At 41.4% G+C, this 19,139-nt stretch overlaps 1 protein-coding gene across 1 annotated transcript in view; it reads left to right on the top strand.

Annotated features, from left to right (window-relative positions):
• Positions 1 to 19,139, top strand: part of LOC100301650 (calcium-activated potassium channel subunit alpha-1) — a 202,141-nt gene that overhangs the window by 90,769 nt on the left and 92,233 nt on the right. Inside the window, exons 4-5 of the mRNA XM_036956335.1 lie at positions 14,096 to 14,189; positions 14,985 to 15,096. Coding sequence (XP_036812230.1) covers positions 14,096 to 14,189; positions 14,985 to 15,096 — 206 coding nt within the window. The remainder of the gene's footprint in view (positions 1 to 14,095; positions 14,190 to 14,984; positions 15,097 to 19,139) is intronic.

Below are 19,139 nucleotides of genomic sequence, written 5' to 3'. Positions count from 1 at the left end.
ACAAAACAGAACAGAGTAGAACAGAACAGAGTAGAACAGAACAGAGTAGAACAGAGTAGAACAGAGCAGAACAGAACAGAGCAGAACAGAGCAGAACAGAGCAGAACAGAACAGAGCAGAACAGAACAGAGTAGAACAAAACAGAACAGAGTAGAACAGAACAGAGTAGAACAGAACAGAACAGAACAGAACAGAGTAGAACAGAACAGAACAGAACAGAGTAGAACAGAACAGAGCAGAACAGAACAGAGCAGAGTAGAACAGAGCAGAACAGAGTAGAACAGAACAGAGTAGAACAGAACAGACAGTAAAGACCAAAGTTCCTGCTTATAGAACTCCCTTTCAGATTTTCTGCTGTGTTTTGCATTGAACGAGTGTCACGTCTACTCCCGCTCCTCCACTCCGGCGCTCGACTTCGCCAGTTTATTCATTATTGCACACACCTGCCTCCATCGTTAAGCACACCTGCGCCTCATGAGACTCACCTGGACTCCATCGCCTTCCTGATGACCTCCCCTACATCTGTCAGTCCCGTTGGTTCTTTCCCCAGGCGTTATTGTTTCTGTTTATATGTTTCATGTCTGTACTCTACTCGTGTTCCTTGTTTTGTTCCATGTTCGTTTATTTATTCAATTCACTCCCTGTACTTGCTTCCCCATTATTAGCGTACACGTTACAAAGGGCTCTATATATACACAGTATATATATACTGTATATATATATTTATATTTATTTTTTTACACGTATATTTATTAGTTCCAAATAGGAAAATCAACCGTTACAGAAATTAAATTTTCTTATTTTTCACTCCCCCCCCAAACAAAGACAAAAATATAACCGACAACAACCCAACATTAAGTCCTCACATTTCCAACTACCCAACATTAAGTCCTCACATTTCTAACAACCCAACATTAAATCCTCACATTTCCAACAACCCAACATTAAATCCTCACATTTTTAACAACCCAACATTAAATCCTCACATTTCTAACAACCCAACATTAAATCCTCACATTTCTAACAACCCAACATTAAATCCTCACATTTCTAACAACCCAACATTAAATCCTCACATTTTTAACAACCCAACATTAAATCCTCACATTTTTAACAACCCAACATTAAATCCTCACATTTCTAACAACCCAACATTAAATCCTCACATTCTAACAACCCAACATTAAATCCTCACATTTCTAACAACCCAACATTAAGTCCTCACATTTCTAACAACCCAACATTAAGTCCTCACATTTTTAACAACCCAACATTAAATCCTCACATTTCTAACAACCCAACATTAAGTCCTCACATTTCTAACAACCCAACATTAAGTCCTCACATTTCCAACTACCCAACATTAAGTCCTCACATTTCTAACAACCCAACATTAAATCCTCACATTTCCAACAACCCAACATTAAATCCTCACATTTTTAACAACCCAACATTAAATCCTCACATTTCTAACAACCCAACATTAAATCCTCACATTTCTAACAACCCAACATTAAATCCTCACATTTTTAACAACCCAACATTAAGTCCTCACATTTCCAACAACCCAACATTAAGTCCTCACATTTCTAACAACCCAACATTAAATCCTCACATTTCTAACAACCCAACATTAAATCCTCACATTTCTAACAACCCAACATTAAATCCTCACATTTCTAACAACCCAACATTAAGTCCTGACATTTCTAACAACCCAACATTAAGTCCTCACATTTTTAACAACCCAACATTAAATCCTCACATTTCTAACAACCCAACATTAAGTCCTCACATTTCTAACAACCCAACATTAAGTCCTCACATTTTTAACAACCCAACATTAAATCCTCACATTTCTAACAACCCAACATTAAGTCCTCACATTTCTAACAACCCAACATTAAGTCCTCACATTTTTAACAACCCAACATTAAATCCTCACATTTTTAACAACCCAACATTAAGTCCTCACATTTCCAACAACCCAACATTAAGTCCTCACATTTCCAACTACCCAACATTAAGTTCTCACATTTCCAACAACCCAACATTAAGTCCTCACATTTCCAACAACCCAACATTAAGTCCTCACATTTCCAACAACCCAACATTAAGTCCTCACATTTCCAACTACCCAACATTAAGTCCTATAGCCAATATTCCCATAAAAATATAGAGAATATACAGATTTCTAATGCTTCTATAACATCACCTGTTTGCAAACATTTTAAAAAAAGATCCGAAATATCATGAAACTCTGGGGCTTTATTTTTTGGTATATAAGTACACTTTTCAAGAGCCAGGCTTGACGTTAATTATTTGAACCAATGACCAAGTGAGGGGCAACTGACACACTTCCAGTGGAGAGCAATTGAATGTCTAGCTTGTAATAGTCAGAGGTCAAACCTTTTATTTTCTCTCATACTGTATGCAAAGAGATATTAACTGGGTAAAGGTTTAGGATGCATCGTTTAGGGATCAGTGGTAATCGGGTAGAGGTAATCTCAGAGATATAGAGCAGTACTGAGCCCCAAAACATTTGTATCTCAGCACACACCCACAGGCAATGATACAAGGTGCCTAGTGCGTGTTATGTTTAACACACAGGAATTGTATAACTGCCTTCATTTTGCTGGACCCCTAGGCAGCAGCTAATAGGGGTCCATAATGAATAATAAATAAATACAAATATAGGTCTGGGTTATTAGGGTCAAATTTGTGGAGCTTAACAGGGGTGATATGTTCTTATTATCCAACTGTATTGCAACAGTCTCCGGCAGGTGTTTATTGTCTGTATCTGAGCTCTAGAGCTAGCTGTACCCCAGTTCTCTTCTGAAACATCTTCTTGTTGGAGTTGCCTTTAAAGAGTAGCTACCATTTCCCCCAAAATACAGGTGTGCCAAGCTCGTAGTAACGTCATGCGACCGCTCCCATAACACAGAGAGTGTTTCTAAAGTGGTCAAAGGAGGTTGCAGATTGCTTTAGACTGGAAAAAAAATTACAAGCTTCTCAAATGTAAAGATTTGAAAAAATGCACTTGTGGTAAGTTGAATTTGCTCTTGAGTTCTTCAAACTAAACATTTATTTGTCTTTATATAAGTCCATGACTTTAACAATATGTTTCTTTAAACACCAAATCATTTTGTACCAGGTGTGAAATTGTTATTGGCCCCAATTGGTTTTAAATTGGATGTATTTCGTGTAATACACAATGTGTTCGGAAAGTATTCAGACCCTTGACTTTTTTCACATTTTGTTACTTATTCTAAAATTGTTTCAAATTTTTTTTTTTGCCCCCCCCCCCCTCATAAATCTACACACAATACCCCATAATGACAAAGCACAAACAGGTTTTTAGAAATGTTTGCACATTTATTACAAATAAAAAAACTGGAATATCACATTTACATAAGTATTCAGACCATTTACTCAGTACTTTTGCTGAAGCACCTTTGCCAGCGATTACAGTTTCTCCCATTCTTCTCTGCAGATCCTCTAAAGCTCTATCAGGTTGGATGGGGAGCTTTGCTGTGTCACGCCCTGACCTGAGTATTCTTTGTTTTCTTTATTATTTTGGTTAGGTCAGGGTGTGACATGGATGATGTATGTGTTTTTGTTCCTGCCTAGGTGTTTATGTATGTCTATGGTTGCCTAGATTGGTTCTCAGTTAGAGGCAGCTGTTTATCATTGTCTCTGATTGGGAACCATATTTAGGCAGCCTTATTCCTTGGGTATTTCGTGGGTTATTGTCTATGTGTTAGTTGCCTGTGTCTGCACTTGTTTATATAAAGCGTCACGTTCGTTTTGTTGTTTTGTATAGTTTGTTTAGTGTTTCTTCGTTAATAAATAGAAGAATGTATTCACATCACGCTGTGCCTTGGTCTCCTCCATTCAACGAACGTGACACGCTGCAAAGCTATTTTCAGGTCTATCCAGATGTTCGATCGGGTTCATGTCCGGGCTCTGGCTGGGCCACTCACGGACATTCAGAGACTTGTCCCAAAGCCACGTTGTCTTCAAATCAAATTTTTTCAAATCAAATGTAATTTGTCACATGCCTAATACAACAGGTGAAATACAGTGAAATGCTTACTTACAAGCGCTTAAAACGATGCAGTTTTAAGAAAATACCTAAAAAAAAAAGTATGAGAAAAGAAAAACAAATAATTAAAGAGCAGCAGTACATTGACACATTGACTCTGTACCGGTACCCCCTGTATATAGCCTCCACATTGACTCTGTACCGGTACCCCCTGTATATAGCCTCCACATTGATTCTGTACCGGTAGCCCCTGTATATAGCCTCCACATTGACTCAGTACCGGTACCCCCTGTATATAGCCTCCACATTGACTCTGTACCGGTAGCCCCTGTATAAAGCCTCCACATTGACTCTGTACCGGTACCCCCTGTATATAGCCTCCACATTGACTCTGTACCGGTACCCCCTGTATATAGTCTCCACATTGACTCTGTACCGGTACCCCCTGTATATAGCCTCCACATTGACTCTGTACCGGTACCCCCTGTATATAGTCTCCACATTGACTCTGTACCGGTACCCCCTGTATATAGCCTCCACATTGACTCAGTACCGGTACCCCCTGTATATAGCCTCCACATTGACTCTGTACCGGTACCCCCCCTGTATATAGCCTCCACATTGACTCCTATCAAGTTGTAGAAACATCTCAAGGATGATCAATGGAAGCAGGATGCAGCTGAGCTCAAGTTTGAGTCTCATAGCAAATGGTCTGAATACTTATGTAAATAAGGTATCTGTTTTTATTTTTAATACATTTGCAAAAAAAAAATGGGGTATTGTGATTATGGGGTATTGTGATGTCATTATGGGGTATTGTGATGTCATTATGGGGTATTGTGATGTCATTATGGGGTATTGTGTGTAGATTGATGAGGGGAGAAAATGATTTATCCATTGTAGAATAAAGACGGAACGTAAACAAAGGGATTAATAGTATATTTATTTATTATTCATATTTAGTTTCTTAAAGAGTACAAATATCCATTTGAAGACAAGCATTTTGTGGACAACTTTTCAATCTGCAGCCAGTAACTAAGGTACCTTGGAGAACCAAAACATTGCGGCCCTCAATTGTGCAGCCCAGTAATACCACTGTAGGTTTGGAAGTTGTAACTCCCCTCTGTTAAAGGGAAAATAAAGAGCCTTGGTTTTCTGTTTTAGAGTATCTTTTTGATCTTTGGGAACAATAAAGGTGGTGTCAGAGGAATTTATTGAAATAGGTAAAGACATTTGAGCAGAATATGATATGTATTGTACCAGTAATACATACAGGCTATTTATTTTTACCTTTATTTAACTAGGTAAGTCAGTTAAGAACAAATTCTTATTTTCAAAGGAACAGTGGGTTAACTGCATTGTTCAGGGGCAGAACAACACATTTTTACTTTGTCAACTCAGGGATTCAATCTTTCAATCTTTTGGTTACTATTCCAATGCTCTAACCACTAGGCGAAATGCCACCACGTAATGATATAATGATGTCCATCTGTTGATGTTTTTTGTTACACTCGTTACCATGGGTTCAGAATTTGTTGATTTCTGGTGTGATTTATTTGTTATTTTTTATTTTTTTCACCTTTATTTAACCAGGTAGGCAAGTTGAGAACAAGTTCCCATTTACAACTTCAACCAGGCCAAGATAAAGCAAAGCAGTTCGACACATACAACGACACAGAGTTACACATGGGAGTAAAACAAACATACAGTCAATAATACAGTATAAACAAGTCTATATACGATGTGAGCAAATGAGGTGAGATAAGGGAGGTAAAGGCAAAAAAAAGGCCATGGTGGCAAAGTAAATACAATATAGCAAGTAAAACACTGGAATGGTAGATTTGCAGTGGAAAAATGTGCAAAGTAGAAATAAAAATAATGGGGTGCAAAGGAGCAAAATAAATAAATAAATAAAATACAGTTGGGAAAGAGGTAGTTGTTTGGGCTAAATTATAGGTGGGCTATGTACAGGTGCAGTAATTTGTGAGCTGCTCTGACAGTTGGTGCTTAAAGCTAGTGAGGGAGATAAGTGTTTCCAGTTTCAGAGATTTTTGTAGTTCGTTCCAGTCATTGGCAGCAGAGAACTGGAAGGAGAGGCGGCCAAAGAAATAATTGGTTTTGGGGGTGACCAGAGAGATATACCTGCTGGAGCACGTGCTACAGGTGGGTGATGCTATGGTGACCAGCGAGCTGAGATAGGGGGGGACTTTTGAATACCAAGATATGTAAAACCTTGTTCTGTATTCACAAATGGATGCTGTACAAATGGATTCAGTTTCTCTTGCTTGTTGAGGAAAAGGATAGAATATTAGGTTTTATTCACTTTAAACCCAGAAAACTGACCAAAGTTATTAATTAAATTGGAGAGGGAAGAGATAGAATTCTTTAGATCTGTTAGGGCCACTCGATGTTCAAAATCCGAAGTTTTAATTCCACTAACTGACAGGCTGGCTCACACTGCAATGGCAAAGGCTTCTATAGCTACAAGGAAGAGTCCTGGGCTGTCTGGACACCCTTGTCTCGTTCCCCCACAAAAAAAGGTTGTGAAATGAAGTTGTTAGTGGCAACTTCTTCAGTCGGGTCTGTATATAATATCTTAATCCATTTACAGAAGTATTTCCCAAACCCAAATCTCTTAAACACTTAAAATAAACAAGACCACTCAACTCTATCAAATGCCTTCTCCGCATCAAGAGAGAGTATGACAGTATCAGGGACCCTTCACACTTTAGAGAGTATGACAGTATCAGGGATCCTTCACACATGTGAAAGTATGACAGTATCAGGGACCCTTCACACATGCACTCTCCTCACACTCAACCTTGAGGGATTTTCACAAAGCCATGTTGGTCTTTGTGTATTAGATATGGGTCTGTAACTTTCACATTTTGTTGTGGATTTATCAAGTTTCAGAATAAGAGTGATTTTAAAGCACTCTTTAGAGAGGAAGGGAAGCATCCTTGTTGAAAGGATTCAGCATACATACACTATCCAAAATTTGACCTAGAAGTTTGGCCTTAAATGTCTTATAAATATCTATTGGGAGCCCATCTGGACCTGAAGCTTTAACTCCCTTCAACATCGTCCAATTCCTTCTTGACACACTGCTTGCTTACGCTTCTTGACACACTGCTTGCTTAACCCAGAAGCCAGCCACACCAATGTGTCAGAGGAAACACTGTACAGCTCGTGACCAAAGTCAGCTTGCAGGCACCCGCCCCGCCACTAGGAGTCGCTAGAGCGCGATGGGACAAGGAAATCCCGAAGGGCGAAAACCTCCTCTAACCCGGACGACATTGGGCCAATTGTGCAGCGCCTCATGGGTCTCCCGGTCACGGCCGACTGTGACACAGCCTGGGATCGAACCCGGGGCTGTAGCGATGCAGTGCCTTAGACTGATGCGCCATGGGAGGCATGTCTCTCATTTTCAGATTTAATTGATTTTATTTGAAACTGGTAAAACGGTTCATTTGCCCACTAATATATGCTTTGAAAGCCTCCCATCTGGTACTCGCTGACGTTTGATCAGTGTTCAATGTAAAATGTAAAATAAACATCTACATGCACTCCAAAGTAATGTAACAAGTCTGGGTCCTGTGAACACCTGGGTGCAAGCGCCATCTAGAGGATCCTTTGACGAATTTTTTATCCCTGTAGAATAATGACACAGGGGAATGGTCACTCAGAACAATATTATCTTATCCACTTCCTGAATACATTGGGAAACAATGAGCAAGAAAATAAAAAGTTGTCTATACGAGAATATGATTTAAATGTTGACGAGTAACTTGAATAATCCCTGTTACTTGGGTTCTGAGTCCTCCATGGTCACATAGATTTAAGTCTTTAATGAAATGCTGTAATTACTAAACCTGATAAGCGATCTGCACTGATCAAAAATATAAATGCAACATGTAAAGTGTTGGTCCCATGTTTCATGAGCTGAAATAAAAGCTCCCAAAAAGTTTCCATACGCACAAAAAGCTTATTTCTCTTAAATATTGTGCACAAATGTGTTTACACCCCTGTTAGTGAGCATTTATCTTTTGTCAAGAAAATCCATCCACCTGACAACTGTTGCATATCAAGATTCTGATTAAACAGCATGATCATTACACAGGTGCACCTTGTGCTGGGGACAATAAAAGACCACTCTAAAATGTGCAATTTTGTCACACAACATGTCTCAAGTTTTGAGCGAGTGTGCAATTTGCATGCTGTGCAGGAATGCCCACCAGATCTGTTGCCAGATAATTTAATATTAATTTCTCTACCTTAAGCTGCCACCAACGTGTTTTTAGAGAATTTGTCAGTACGTCCATCCGGCCTCACAACCATGTGTAACCATGCCAGCCCAGGATCTCCACATTTAGCTTCTTCACCTGCGGGATTGTGTGAGACAAGCCACAGAGACAGCTGATAAAACTGAGGAGTATTTCTGTCTGTAATAAAGCCTTTATGTGGGGAAAAACTAATTCTGATTGGCTGGGCCTGGCTCCCCAGTGGGTCAGCCAGTCAGTCTCCCAAGTGGGTGGAACTTTGCCCTCCCATGCCCACCCATGCCCACCCATGGCTTCACCCCTGCCCACCCATGGCTTCACCCCTGCCCAGTCATGGGGCGGCAGGTATCCTCGTGGTTAGAGTGTCGGGACAGTAACCAAAAGGTTGCTGGATTGAATACCCGAGCTGATAAGGTAAAACTATCTTGTTCTGCCCCTGAGCAAGGCAGTTAACCCACTGTTCCCTGGGTGCCAAAGACGTGGATGTCGATTAAGGCAGTCCCCCACACCTCTCTGATTTAGAGGGGTTGGGTTAAATGCGGTAGACACATACAGTTGAAGGCATTCAGTTGTACAACTGACTAAGCCTTTCCCATGAAATCCATAGATTATGGCTTAATACATTTATTTAATAATATAATATAAGGAAACTTTGAGTGGGCTAGCTCAACGTATTATTCACTTAGCAAACTGTTACGCTAGCTAGCTAGTTTCAGTTAGCTAGCCAACAGTCACATTATCCAAGGTGGTTTAATTCTCCGTAGTCCAAAGTGGTGGTATACTCCTCAGCGGCATCTTTGGCTAGGAAGAAGATTCATGTTGTATGTCACGGATGAACGCCTCGGCTTCAAAGGGAGGTTCAAACTTGTGTGACCGTCCATTGTTTGTCAGACTTAATTTAGCTGGGAATGCTATTACATATTCAATATATATATATATATTTTTTTAACCAGGTAGGCTAGTTGAGAACAAGTTCTCATTTACAACTGCGACCTGGCCAAGATAAAGCATAGCAGTGTGACACAGACAACAACACAGAGTTACCGTTAACTGACCCAATGTCATTAACTGACCCAATGTCATTAACTGACCCAATGTCGTTAACTGACCCAATGTCGTTAACTGACCCAATGTCATTAACTGTCATTAATGTCGTTAACTGACCCAATGTCGTTAACTGACCCAATGCCATTAACTGACCCAATGTCGTTAACTGACCCAATGCCATTAACTGACCCAATGTCGTTAACTGACCCAATGTTGTTAACTGACCCAATGTCATTAACTGACCTAATGTCGATAACTGACCCAATGTCGTTAACTGACCCAATGTCGTTAACTGACCCAATGTCGTTAACTGACCCAATGTCATTAACTGACCCAATGTCGATAACTGACCCAATGTCGTTAACTGACCCAATGTCGTTAACTGACCCAATGCCATTAACTGACCCAATGTCGTTAACTGACCCAATGTCGTTAACTGACCCAATGTCATTAACTGACCCAATGTCATTAACTGACCTAATGTCATTAACTGACCTAATGTCGTTAACTGACCCAATGCCATTAACTGACCCAATGTCGTTAACTGACCCAATGTTGTTAACTGACCCAATGTCATTAACTGACCTAATGTCGATAACTGACCCAATGTCGTTAACTGACCCAATGTCGTTAACTGACCCAATGTCATTAACTGACCCAATGTCATTAACTGACCCAATGTCGATAACTGACCCAATGTCGTTAACTGACCCAATGTCGTTAACTGACCCAATGCCATTAACTGACCCAATGTCGTTAACTGACCCAATGTCGTTAACTGACCCAATGTTGTTAACTGACCCAATGTCGTTAACTGACCCAATGTCATTAACTGACCCAATGTTGTTAACTGACCCAATTTTGTTAACTGACCTAATGTCATTAACTGTCATTAATGTCGTTAACTGTCATTAATGTCATTAACTGACCCAATGTCATTAACTGACCCAATGTTGTTAACTGACCCAATGTCGTTAACTGTCATTAATGTCGTTAACTGACCCAATGTTGTTAACTGACCCAATGTCATTAACTGACCCAATGTCATTAACTGACCTAATGTCATTAACTGACCTAATGTCGTTAACTGACCCAATGTTGTTAACTGACCCAATGTCATTAACTGACCCAATGTCATTAACTGACCCAATGTCATTAACTGACCTAATGTCATTAACTGACCCAATGTCGTTAACTGACCCAATGTCATTAACTGACCCAATGTCGTTAACTGACCCAATGTCGTTAACTGACCCAATGTCGTTAACTGACCCAATGTCGTTAACTGACCCAATGTTGTTAACTGACCCAATGTCGTTAACTGACCCAATGTCATTAACTGACCCAATGTTGTTAACTGACCCAATTTTGTTAACTGACCTAATGTCATTAACTGTCATTAATGTCGTTAACTGTCATTAATGTCATTAACTGACCCAATGTCATTAACTGACCCAATGTTGTTAACTGACCCAATGTCGTTAACTGTCATTAATGTCGTTAACTGACCCAATGTTGTTAACTGACCCAATGTCATTAACTGACCCAATGTCATTAACTGACCTAATGTCATTAACTGACCTAATGTCGTTAACTGACCCAATGTTGTTAACTGACCCAATGTCATTAACTGACCCAATGTCATTAACTGACCCAATGTCATTAACTGACCTAATGTCATTAACTGACCCAATGTCGTTAACTGACCCAATGTCATTAACTGACCCAATGTCGTTAACTGACCCAATGTCGTTAACTGACCCAATGTCATTAACTGACCCAATGTCGTTAACTGACCCAATGTCATTAACTGACCCAATGTCGTTACCTGACCTAATGTCATTAACAACAAGGCTCTCTGCTTGCCTCAGTCACACTTTGGCACACACACAGCAGCAGCAACGTGTTGGTTAGCGTGTTGTGTGTTCAGTGACAGCAGGTTGTAACAGATATGTGAACTTCCTGTAATTAGCCTTGGAGGTCTACTGAAACAGTATTTGCAACAGACAGAGTGCGTCGTACATTTTAGGACACTCTCAGCCTCAAGTCTCAATCATCCTTGAGTGAATTGTCAACCTCTTAAGGCTAAGGATGTCCTCAAATGTACACCTTAGTACAGACAGATAGAGCTTATTGCAAAAATCACCAGGAAGCAACTGAGAAAAGTCAACACTATTCTGTCCTCATAAATAATACCATTAAGTACAGAAAGAGAGCGAGAAGGAGGAGATCTATCCAGCTAGCAGGCTGGCCTGTGGACGCTTGACCTAGAATAAGTCTAGCTTTATATCAGAACCAAGTCACACCCACTCTCTCTCTCTCTCTCTCTCTCTCTCTCTCTCTCCCTCTCTCTCATTAGCGTGTTAGTCTTTTGACATTATCTCAAGCAGAAAACACTTGTTTTTTGGCCCAAATAATAGTTTTTCTCTGATCTAAGTTTTGGTTGAATTGATATCCTCAGATTACCATTTGTGTACAACAGCGTTCTTTGTTTTACATTTTGTAAATAAAAATGTATCTTGGCCAATTAACAATTCCACAGTTTGGCCAAAATGCTACTACTCTCAGTGACTCATGCACGGCCATGCCTCTGTGTGCCTGAGTACAAGGAAGTGGATAGAGAGCGCTCAGAGGGTTTTTATGAAGAGGTTTTTAACAAAAAAAGATAGAATGCCATTGTCCTACCAAGAGTTGCTGAATATCATCAAGCTTCCATTGTCCTACCAAGAGTTGCTGAATATCATCAAGCTTCCATTGTCCTACCAAGAGTTGCTGAATATCATCAAGCTTCCATTGTCCTACCAAGAGTTGCTGAATATCATCAAGCTTCCATTGTCCTACCAAGAGTTGCTGAATATAATAACATTTCCATTGTCCTACCAAGAGTTGCTGAATACAATAACATTTCCATTGTCCTACCAAGAATTGCTGAATATCATAACATTTCCATTGTCCTACCAAGAGTTGCTGAACATCATCAAGCTTCCATTGTCCTACCAAGAGTTGCTGAATACAATAACATTTCCATTGTCCTACCAAGAGTTGCTGAATATCATAACATTTCCATTCTCCTACCAAGAGTTGCTGAATATCATTTTATATTCAGTCTCCTTCACTGTTCATGCATCTTTGGTTTAAAGCGAGGTAGCCACTGGCAGCCTTTTTCCCTCTGTGTTTTGTGGCTCTCATAGAGACTAAGCCACCGCTTCCTGACCAGCCACTCAATTATTGAGCAGCCCAGATCTGGCCTCCCTATGGTCATTACTCTTCTCTGTTATCTAGCTACCGTTGAGGATTCACACTGGGATGAATCCTGCCTTGCATCCTATTCCCTTTAGGCTACATAGATAGGGGCTCTGGTCAAAATTAGTGCACCTATATATAGGGAATAGGGCTCCATTTGGGATGCGCTCTAGATATACTGTAATTATTATCACCTGAAGTGAAGGGTTGAAATATTCACAACGCTTGGGCTATTCTCAGAATTGGCAGTTACTGTTATTGATAATACATAGTATAACTGGCATCATAAGCTTTATATGCATATTTATTGACACAATAATGTATCTTATTGTATAAAGGATTAGACAAATGTATAACACACTCTTAGATCTGGGTAGTTTAGTCTGTGTCCAGGGCTTCTATTTGAGGAGTGTATTTGGTGACTGTATGACTTTACTTAACAACAATAGCATCCTATCTGGTCTAAGTTTGGGGAGGGGGGGGGGGGGGGGGGGGGGCTGGCTGTCTCATGTTGTCCACTCTATTGGCCAGATACACTAACGGCTCTCTGACATATTTTAGGATATAGCCTACCTAGTTATGTAGGTCAGGCACTATATGTGTTAACACGATATGGTAGGTTGTATCCACGTGAGATGCACTATAGAGCTATATGTCTGTACTGTAACCTCAAAAATGGTGTTTACAATAAGCTTGGACTGTCATTACACATACCTGGATTTCGTTCACAAGATGTATAGTGGTGACAGTAATTCCCAACTCATAACATATCATTGGTTATTTATTTTTAAATTTGATTTAATTCTTAGTGCCAGGTACAAGTGTTGAGGGTGAGACTGCTACAGCACATCGTTAGCATCTGCTATGGCATTGTTAGCATCTGCTATGGCATTGTTAGCATCTGTTATGGTATTGTTAGCATCTACCATGGCATTGTTAGCATCTGCTATGGCATTGTTAGCATCTGCTATGGCATTGTTAGCATCTGCTATGGCTGCTTTGATGACATGAAAGACGTCAAAACCCCTGCGTGGCTATTAACCCTTAGACTACTGCCACTGCACTGTACCCACCTCTAGCGTTAAAGATCCCAAACGATCCTTCTTATTCCTGTGTCAAAATAGCCTTTTGATGTACTAAAACCCCCCCCCCCCCCCCTATCCATAACCCTTCTACTGTACACACTGTACTGTGAGGATATTGAAGGAATCACTACTTATTCATTTCTTCTATGTCAAAGCGATTTTCAGAAGAGTAAAGTTCACACGAGGTTTTTAATCAGGGTAGAAGAACACGTTATAGTGACGTGTTTTTTTTTTACCTCATTTAGAAAATGTCACACCTTTTGAATTCCTTTCATTCTTTATTTCTTCATCTTTATATTTAAAAAAAAAAACGTTTTTTGGGGGAGGTGAGTGCAAGTGCATGTTCAATAAGTGAGATGTTTCTAACATGTGTGTTTTCTGTGTGTTTCTGACAGCCCCATCGAGTCCTGTCAGAACTTCTACAAAGACTTCACGCTACAGATCGACATGGCTTTCAACGTCTTCTTCCTCTTGTACTTTGGTCTTCGGGTAAATAAGGAAAATGCTACATTAGACGTGTACACAAGTTGTTATGCTAGTGTAGTTTCAATCATGGAATAAAGATATTTATTTACCTTGGCAAGTCAGTTAAGAACAAATTCTTATTTTCAATGACGGCCTAGGAACAGTGGGTTAACTGGTCTAGGAACAGTGGGTTAACTGCTTTGTTCAGGTGCAGAACGATAGATTTTTACCTCGTCAGCTCGGGGATTTGAACTTGCAACCTTTTGGTTACGAGCCCAACACTCTACCCACTAGGCTACCCTTCCGCCCCAATAAAGATATTTATACGCTGAATGCTGATTGGCTGACAGCTATGGTATATCACAACGCATACCGCAGGTATGACAAAACATTTATTTTTACTGCCATGATTACGTTGGTAACCAGTTTATTAATAGCAATTAGGTCACCTCTGGTGTTTGTGGTATACAGCCAATATACCACGGCTAAGGGCAGTGTCCAGGCACTCTGCGATGTGTCGTGCCTAAGAACAGCCCTTAGCCGTGGTATATTGGCCATATACCACCCCCCCGGTGCCTTATTGCGTAAATATACCCACACATAATATAGACATTAAAGTCAAAACATTGCACTCATTAAAACTGTGGAAGCATTCAACAGTTTTGCGGCTGTCTAGCTATCTTTCATGACTTACTTTAATGCCTTTTGTACCCTGAACAACCTACAGTCATGGATCAACATTAAAAAGTAGGATGGTAGAATATAGGAATGTAGAATATAATATATAATATAACTGGTCTCTTTCTCTATCCCCCCCAGTTCATAGCGGCCAATGACAAGCTGTGGTTCTGGCTGGAGGTGAACTCGGTGGTGGACTTCTTCACTGTTCCCCCGGTGTTCGTGTCCGTCTATCTCAACAGGAGCTGGCTTGGTAAGTACAGCAGTACAGTATATAGCGCCTGACAAATGTGGGAGCGGTGTTCTAGTTCAGCTTTGATTGAGACCTGGTCTGCAGCGCGCCCCAGTGGATATTATGTGTATTACACTGCCTTAAACTGGATCGTTGAATTGTTCAATTATTTTCCAGTTGAGGCACGTGGATTTTGTCTCTGGTTTGACCTGGTTATCTTATCTTGGACAGCCTCCCTCTTTTTAAAAGACACAGGGAGTAGCTGCTTGTGTTGACTGAAGGGCCCTGGTCAAAAGTAGTGCACTATAAAGGGAATAGGGTGCCATTGGCCATAGGGCCCTGGTCAAAAGTAGTGCACTATAAAGGGAATAGGGTGCCATTGGCCATAGGGCCCTGGTCTAAAGTAGTGCACTATAAAGGGAATAGGGTGCGATTTGGGACTATTCTGACTGTGATAATGGTGTTGGTTGTTGGCTGACAGCAATGTCGTGTTTACCTAGTTTTAATAGTTTCTGGTTTCACAATGTCGTGTTTACCTAGTTTTAATTGGTTTCTGGTTTCACAATGTCGTGTTTACCTAGTTTTAATGGTTTCTGGTTTCACAATGTTGTGGCGTACACTACTTGCTGGGCTGGCATCAGTCTAGACCAGAGGTTCTTCAGCTTTTTTCAGCTCGAGACCCAAATGAGAGATGTACTGTCCTCGAACGACCCAAATGAGAGATGTATTGTCCTCGAACGACCCAAATGAGAGATGTACTGTCCTCGAACGACCCAAATGAAGAAGAAGTAATGTCCGATTATAAATGTTTACTCGCAAACCCACCTCTCACGTGCTCAGGGCCCATTTTGGCTCCCAAGTCATAGTTTAAGAACCCTGGTCTAGACTTCCACGACGGACCACGAAGGTCATTTGACCTAGCTACCTGTAATGATGATTGAACTCATTGAAATTGGTCTATGATTTAAAGTACTGTACACGATGAGCCAACATGAACGTTTATTAGGTTTTGTTGACTGGCACCTGCCAGACTGACTCACTTCTGACTATTGCCCTATGTTCCCTGTTCAAATGTAGTGCACTATATAGGGAACAGAGACCTATGGTCCCTGGTCAAAAGTAATGCACTAATAGGGAGTCATTTGGGACTGTGGGTCATCTCCGAGAGAGAGAGAGAGAGAGAGAGAGAGAGAGAGAGAGAGAGAGAGAGAGAGAGAGAGAGACAGAGACAGAGAGAGACTACAGTGGAGAGGGGATTTGGTGTTGATTAAGAATTTGTCTTCGTCACCTGTCAATCACAGCTCAGCCACCATAGAAATATAATCACTAGAATGTACATTCCCATTAAAATGTTAAGTATACACATGTGTGGTCCAGTTAAACTGCTGTAAGCTGAAGGGCTCTGTTTACATCCCCTGTCAATCACCTGTCAATCAGAAATCAGGGCCACACCCTCTTCCTCTCAGTCCTCATCAGCATCTGCATGATAGTAGCTTTATCAGTGGCCCAATCCCAAATCAACCCCTTAACCCTAAGCCCAATGTACTTGTGGAGATCTGAGAGGATTTGATTTGTATATATAGGGACTATGGATACAGGATGTAGGGGTGCATTTGTAGCAGACCAGGGACTCCAGCCATGAGGTCACACTGTAACAGACCAGGGACTCCAGCCATGAGGTCACACTGTAACAGACCAGGGACTCCAGCCATGAGGTCACACTGTAACAGACCAGGGACTCCAGCCACGAGGTCAAACTGTAACAGACCAGGGACTCCAGCCATGAGGTCACACTGTAACAGACCAGGGACTCCAGCCACGAGGTCACACTGTAACAGACCAGGGACTCCAGCCATGATGAGGTCACACTGTAACAGACCAGGGACTCCAGCCATGATGAGGTCACACTGTAACAGACCAGGGACTCCAGCCACGAGGTCACACTGTAACAGACCAGGGACTCCAGCCACGAGGTCACACTGTAACAGACCAGTGACTCCAGCCACGAGGTCACACTGTAACAGACCAGGGACTCCAGCCACGAGGTCACACTGAAACAGACCAGGGACTCCAGCCACGAGGTCACACTGTAACAGACCAGGGACTCCAGCCATGAGGTCACACTGTAACAGTCCAGGGACTCCAGCCACGAGGTCACACTGTAACAGACCAGGGACTTCAGCCACGAGGTCACACTGTAACAGACCAGGGACTCCAGCCATAATGAGGTCACACTGTAACAGACCAGGGACTCCAGCCATGAGGTCACACTGTAACAGACCAGGGACTCCAGCCATGATGAGGTCACACTGTAACAGACCAGGGACTCCAGCCATGAGGTCACACTGTAACAGACCAGGGACTCCAGGTCCTACTATTTGATATCTTTCATATATTTTCAGTGTTTGCTCTAGCCTGGCTGGATTGTCAGATGTGTTTAGTGCTGAACACTACGGGGCCGCCTGGCCTTCACTGAATTAATAACCTGTCATATCCCTAATCAGGCTCAATCTCTCATTGGCCAAAGAGCCATTTCTCCAATCTTATGTCTGAACAGTCTGACAGAGACAAAAACATCCACACATCCACAAATACGCACTCAAACACGGCTATGCAAACATTCATCTACCAAGAAAGCGCTGAGGAGTGTAATGTCAGTTGGATGTCGGGCTGTCCCCAACAACAACAAAAAAACTTGCTCGACTTTCGTATTTTCTTTCGACCAATCAATCAATCGATCTCCTGCTGGCTTTCGCAAATTTCGCCGTTACTCTCCTGATGTTTCGGTAATAGGCTGCTACATGAGGAGTCGGCAACCTTTCTCACGTGGAATGTCATTTTATCTTACCATTTCTACCGATCTGAGTACCATTTCTACCGATTTGAGTACCATATATGTTTTTTCCTAATGCAATTTTTTGTGGAACAGTTTCATTTAATTGATATTATACCACAGCATTGTTGAATACTCGTTTCTGATTGGTTAGAAAGGCATTCAAAAATGGTCATTAAAACCAGATAACGGGACAGGTGCAACAAAAAAAACTATTGTTATTCTCAATGGATGTAAAAACAGATTTTTTTATTGTGAAACAAACAAGAAATATGACCAAAAAAAAACAGGAAACTTGAGTGTGCATAATTATTCAACCCCCCCCCAAAATCAGTACTTTATAGAGCAACCTTTTGCAGAAATTACAGCTGCAAGTCACCTTGGGGTATGTCTCTATAAGCTTGGCACATCCAGCCACTGGGATTTTTGCCATTCTTCAAGGCAAAACTGCTCCAGCTCCTTCAAGTTAGATGGGTTCCGCTGTTGTACAGCAATCTTTAAGTCATACCACATATTCTCAATTGGATTGAGGTCTGGACTTTAACTAGGCCATTCCAAGACATTGAAATGTTTCCCCTTAAACCACTCGAGTGTTGCTTTAGCAGTATGCTTAGGGTCATTGTCCTGCTGGAAGGTGAACCTCCGTCCCAGTCTCAAATCTCTGGAAGACTGAAACAGGTTTCCCTCAAGAATTTCCCTGTATTGAGTGCCATCCATCATTCCTTTAATTCTGACCAGTTTCCCAGTTCCTGCTGATAAAAAACATCCCCACAGCATGATGCTGCCTCCACCATGCCTTACTGTGTGGATGGTGTTCTCTGGGTGATGAGAAGTGTTGGGTTTGCGCCAGACGTAGCGTTTTCCTCCTATCTAGTCTCAGCCTCCGCAATGGATTAGTCTCAGCCTCCGCAATGGATTAGTCTCAGCCTCCGCAATGGATTAGTCTCAGCCTCCGCAATGGATTAGTCTCAGCCTCCTCAATGGACTAGTCTCAACCTCCTCAATGGACTAGTCTCAACCGCTGCAATGGACTAGTCTCAACCTCCTCAATGGATTAGTCTCAACCTCCTCAATGGACTAGTCTCAACCTCTGCAATGGATTAGTCTCAACCTCCTCAATGGACTAGTCTCAACCTCTGCAATGGACTAGTCTCAACCTCCTCGATGGATTAGTCTCAACCTCTGCAATGGATTAGTCTCAACCTCCTCAATGGACTAGTCTCAACCTCTG

This window comes from Oncorhynchus mykiss, chromosome 20, assembly GCF_013265735.2.
Source record: "Oncorhynchus mykiss isolate Arlee chromosome 20, USDA_OmykA_1.1, whole genome shotgun sequence".
Lineage (NCBI taxonomy): Eukaryota > Metazoa > Chordata > Actinopteri > Salmoniformes > Salmonidae > Oncorhynchus > Oncorhynchus mykiss.
This window is presented reverse-complemented; position numbering and strand designations above follow the sequence as displayed.